Source organism: Octopus bimaculoides, chromosome 12, assembly GCF_001194135.2.
Source record: "Octopus bimaculoides isolate UCB-OBI-ISO-001 chromosome 12, ASM119413v2, whole genome shotgun sequence".
NCBI classification, from domain to species: Eukaryota; Metazoa; Mollusca; class Cephalopoda; order Octopoda; family Octopodidae; genus Octopus; species Octopus bimaculoides.
Window position 1 is genome coordinate 55891350 of NC_068992.1, and position 5879 is coordinate 55897228.

A 5879-nucleotide genomic window follows, 5' to 3' on the forward strand; every position below is an offset into this window, starting at 1 on the left:
TTGGCAAACAGGACACAGTCGTGTGTCGATAAGCCAGCTGGAGGAGATGTCCTCCTGGGGCTAAAAGCAACAGTAACATCCACCCCTAGGGGTCAGCCACACTTAAGTGGCAATATACTACACTTTATATATATATATATATATATATATATGACATTTTACTTCTTTCAATGACAACAATTTCACCTGATGCTGAAAAACTATCAAACAGCAAGCAGAAACTCATGTCCCATTGATGTGCGCAACTAAGTAATGTCTTTTTTTTTATATAATTTTAATATTAAAGAAAATTTTCTATTGACTTTTCCTTGGGGAAGGAACTAACGAGGGGGTCATCAAATTCCATGTATCAATAGATATGAAGTTGTGACATAACTTTTACTGATGGATATGAAAACTGTACCTGCAGGAGAAATGAAAAAAGTATTGTGAAAGTAGAAAATATCAATTCTAGTATTTTGATGGATAATTAACATCATTACAGTAATGGCCATGAAATTAAATTATGCAGTCAAATGGTTAAAGGAATAAATGTTTAATAAAAACCTCTCACTATGTTCAGTTTGCATGATTTCCTCAAAGTTTTCAAAACTTTTCGTCTTTCTCGCCATGACAACTTCACATGCTCCAATATCTGAAAAATGAAAAGCAAACATAGGCCATACTCAATGCAGATCTGAGATTCCCATCGGCAGGCTGCTGATATCGAATAAAAATGTTACACACTTATGGTATGCAATTTAGTTGCTCCAGTTTTCTGTAGCTACTGGATTTGTTGAATAAACAAACAGATTGGCTGCTTATCTCTCTGATATTGGTCAAATTATGTAAATATCTCTGATGAGAACTCAATAAGGTTTGAAAATCGATTTAGGCTGTCCATCATTTTGTTTCAATCTATAGGGAAATAGTTAAATTTGACCAGTTTGTATGTGTACTGCACAGGTTTAAATATACTTAATTACAACACAAACTCAATAGTTTCTCTATATTCAACTGCATGTATGTGTGTGTTTGCGTCTCTCTCTACATATATCCATGTAAGCAGACACAGTGAATACCAAAATGCCAATTAGTTGCTTGTCAAGAACAAAGACAGGTTTCAATTATGAACTGAAAGGATGGCATCTGCATTCGCAACATGTAGCAATCCACAACAATGAGTGACAGTCTATAACATGAGGCAGTCCACCACATGTGTCTCTTCGCTACATGTGACAGTCCATTACAATATGTAACAGTTCACTACATGTTAAAGTTCACTATGTGTGACAGCCCAATACTACAAATGAAACTCCACTACAACATGTGACTGCAAACAAAGAAGCGATAGATCACTACATGTACCAGTCTAGTAGCATATACAACATCAAACAGAACATGTGACATCTCAGTACATGTGACAGCCCACTACACTCTCTGACAATCTAGTCAGTATACCACAAGACAGACGCATACTTACGATATGCAAGCGTTTTGTGCCGATGACTCAGGTCCTTGAGTTCATTTGATACAAAATTCTTCATGGCACCAACCGTGGTCAGAGAATGTCTTTTCTGAAATGAAAACATTGGAATAATTAACCATTAACTATTTTTTTCTTTTTCACAAATCACATTACAATATATTGGCCATAATCTAGCTATTCCTCTGACAAAAATACTGAGTGGGGCCTTCTTTTTTTTTTTTTTTTTTTTCTATGAATTAGTTAACCCTTTAGCATTTAAACCGGCCATATCCAGCCAAAATATTCTCTCTGCTTTATGTTCAAAGTGGCTGGATCCAGCCTCTCACATCAACCCTACAATGTTAGTCTAAAAAATATACAGTCACTTAATCAAAATCTCAAAGCTACAAGATAATGCAGGATAAACTCAAAAACAATGTGAATAAATAAACATTACATTTCACAGAATAATCAGAATGCTAAAGGGTGAAACCAGCTATATCCAACCCAAACATTCTACCTATTTTATGTTCAAACCCACCAAATCCAGCCTCTCATACCTACCCTACAATGTCTTTCTAAAAATAAACAGTCGCATCATCAAAGTTTTAAAGCTATGAGACAATGCATGGTTAATTCAAGAAAATATTTGACAGTAATATGAATGCTAAAGGGTTAAAGAAGAAAGACAGAATCTACAAACTTTTGCAGGATATTCCAAGGCAGAAAAGAGATGAGGTACCCCTAGATTCATGAACCAGGTGGTGGTGTTAAACTATGTAATGTATTAAATCTACTTCCCCCAAAAAACAGATACAGTCCATCCAACAGGCTTCCACATAGTTTTTGGTCTATTCGAATTCACTCTATAAGGCTTGGACTGACACTGAGTCAATGGTAGAAGACAACTGCACAAAGTGACATGCAGTGAGATTGAAACTGAAACCATGTGACTGTGGAGCAAACTCCTTAACCATCATCATCATCATCATTGTTTAATGTCCATTTTCCAGCTTGACATGGGTTGGATAGTTTGACAGGAAACAAACAACATTACCTGTATGATGGTGACACTTGTTTACAACTGATGTGCAATGACACAGCAGAGAGACTAACACACACAACACATGCATACATACATGTGTGTGTGTATGAGTGTGAGAGAGAAAGAGAGAGAGAGAGAGAGATCATCTTTCAGTTTCTGTCTACCAAATCTACTCACAAAGTTTTGGTTGTCCCAGGGCTATAATAGAAGATACTTGCTCAAGGTGCCACACAAGAAAAGCGTGATAAGTATTCTCAAGTAGTTGCTGTTGTTTATTCCCAAGTCAGTTCTATATATCTATACTGTCTTTTTAAAGGAATCAATGGCTTACATTATCTAACATATCCTTTTCATATGAAGACAGTGGGGTGTGTGTGATCTGAGGAAGATTTGGCTGCTATTTCTACCAGATTAAACAACTGAGTAGAAATCCCCTCCAAATCATCAAATTTCTTGGTACTTACACAAAATGATGAAACAAATACTGATTTTCGATAATAATAATAATGAACTTATTGCATACAGCGCTCATTGCATACACGTGCAGAATTAAATTTGTAAAATTGAATGACTTAAAATGTATAGAATTAAATGATTTCAAAATTTCAATAAAATATCTGCAGCAAATATGAATTCATAAACTAAGATTTGGCAGGCCAACACCTTATCTGTTTTTAAAATTTGTACTTAAAAATATCTCTTGATAATATACTCACATCATAACCACTTTGAACTTCTTTCACCTTCCAACTGAGAAACTCAAAAACTGTAGAAAAATGCTTGTTTCTTATTTGGTCATATATCTGCAAAAATGGATGGAAAATTTTGTTGAAAAACATTTTTTTAAAACAATGGTTTTTGGTAAGCAGTGTCGATGTTTACAATTCTGTAAATAATAATGATAATAATAACAATATTTTATAAGCTTAAAGCTTATAAGTGACCACCACGTAATGACTAAAGAAAATAGTCAAATATTGGGGCATATATGCCCCTTGACAGAATAAAGTAGGGTTTTCTGTAGGCATGGGAAGCAAACCCACAGCTCTTTGTCTTCACAAAAAGAGCTGTGGGGGGAGGGGGGGAGGAGGAGGATTTATTACAGCATTAACTTCCCAACAAACCAAATCAGCAATTTGGTTTCACTTTCTCGTTAGAACCATTTCTTGTCTTCAATTCCCTTTACAGTACAGTACTCTTGAGAAAGAATACTGCATCCTAAGTGATATGAATGTATTTCTCCCACTTTCCTCAATAAGTTACAGGTTTCATGACCTGCAGTCAGTGACTAATATACTTACTTCATCTTGACTGGACAGCAGTACTCTGGTAGGTTTGTCTTTCCCTGTGATTTCTTTGGTGAACTCTATATAACCTAGATAATACAAACAGAAGACACACAGAATTCAGAATATGAGATATTATTGGTTTCAAATTTTAGCAAAAGGTCATCAATTTTGGGGGTGGGAATAAGTCAATTACATCAATCTCCAGTGATCAACTGGTACTCATTTTATTGACCCAGAATGGATGTGCATACACACACACACACCGAGGGTATGGTGAATATATTGTCATCTGAATTACACAAAAATGAAAATAACACTGACATCTCATTTTAACAGATATATTTACTAAAATTACATGAAAAATCTTGAAATACTAAAGAGTAAATTTATTCAATAAAATCGTCATTGCTTCAACCATGGCCTCCAGACGACTTCAAGATCTCCTGCAACTCTTCTGGACAGTCTACATAATAGGATTAAATACCAAATCTTCAGAGGAACATTGTAATTCAGTTCAGAATTATATACTAAGTTGTTAGACAGGGGAAACACTGCATGGCACCTTGGGGGCAAGTGTCTTCCACTATAGTTCCAGGCTGACCAAAGCCTTGTGAGTGGATGATGTTTTATTTATAACTACCACATAATTTCAAGACAAGACACACACAGATATGATGGGTTTCTTTCAGTTCCCATCTACCAAATCTTCTCACAAGGTTAAAAACAAAATAGCCATACATTCATTTCATCTTTGTATGACAATGGCAAACTTTAATTCTTTCAAATTTTGGTACAATGGCAGCAATTTCATGGGGAGAAGTAAATCAATTACATCAAACCCCAGTACTTGAATCATCATCAACACCATCCTGTAATGTCTCTCTTCCATACTGGCATGGCTTGGATGGTTTGACAGAAGCTGGTAAGCCAGCAGACTGCACCAGGCTCCATTGTCTGCTTTGGCATGGTTTTCCTATGGCTGGATGCCCTTTCTAACACCAACCACTTTACAGAGTGTACTGGGTGCTTTCATGTAGAACCAGCACCAGTAGAGTCACCAAGTAACTTGAAAGACAAAGATCTCTCGGCTGGGAGAGGGAGTGGAACTGAGGGAGGTGGTTTCATGCCAGCAACCCTAAAAAGATGAATAGCAAAGTTGACCTGAGCAGGACTTTAACTCAAGCCAGAACAAATGCTGCTAAGCATTTTGATCAATGCACTCATGATTCAGCCAGCTCACTGCCTTTAGCAACAACAACAACAACAATAAAACAATAATTTGTTTTGTATAACTTACCACTTTGTATTCCAAATGTTTCATCTAAAATTCCTTCATATGTTAACTGTGAAGAAAGAGGTGTCACAAAATCTACATCTAAAATGAAAGAAAAACAAAGGATAGAAATTATATGAACAAAACAGTTCACGCAAAGGGTCTAAAAATATATTCTAGATAAAAAAAATCAATAATGATTTCTTGCCCTTGGTGATGATGATGATCGCCACTGTCTAATGTCTGTTTTCCATGATGACATGGGTTGGATGGTTTGACAGGAGCTGGCAAGCCAGAGGACTGCACCAAGTTCTGCTGTCTGCCTTGGTATGGTTTCTACAGCTGGATGACCTTTCTAATGCCAACCACTTTACAGAGTGTACTGGGTGCTTTTTTACATGGCACCAACACCAGTGAGGTCACCAAATAATTTGCAGGACAAAGAACCCTTTAAATAAGAGTGGGGGTAGTATTGAAGAAAGTACTGATGGAGGAGGCTTTGTGTCAAGCAATAGGAGGTTAAAGTATGATAGGAAGACAGAAACAGGTGTCTTGCCGTAGAGGAGACATATGGTTTCCCCAGTTGGAAAAAGAGAGAAGAGAGGAGAAGGAGAGAGAGAGAACATGGTGGTGAAGATGTGTAGGGCATACGAAGCAGTACAAAATAAAATATAAATATATACCTCTGTCTATGATAAACAGCTTTCCAATCTCAAAATTCTCGTCTTCAGTTTTCTGATGATATTCTGTCATTGCTAACATCATTTCATGTATTTTCTAGCCATGAAAATATGAGAAACAGAAAAAGAAGAAAAGAACATTAAA

General features: G+C 36.2%; 1 protein-coding gene across 1 annotated transcript in view; it reads right to left on the minus strand.

Moving 5' to 3' along the window:
• The window catches only part of LOC106870122 (vacuolar protein sorting-associated protein 33B), a 24760-nt gene that overhangs the window by 10510 nt on the left and 8371 nt on the right, over positions 1–5879 (minus strand). The window contains exons 7-12 of the mRNA XM_052972049.1: positions 5738–5831; positions 5079–5156; positions 3794–3867; positions 3209–3295; positions 1463–1556; positions 554–634 (exon numbers count right to left, since the gene is read on the minus strand). Coding sequence (XP_052828009.1) covers positions 554–634; positions 1463–1556; positions 3209–3295; positions 3794–3867; positions 5079–5156; positions 5738–5831 — 508 coding nt within the window. The remainder of the gene's footprint in view (positions 1–553; positions 635–1462; positions 1557–3208; positions 3296–3793; positions 3868–5078; positions 5157–5737; positions 5832–5879) is intronic.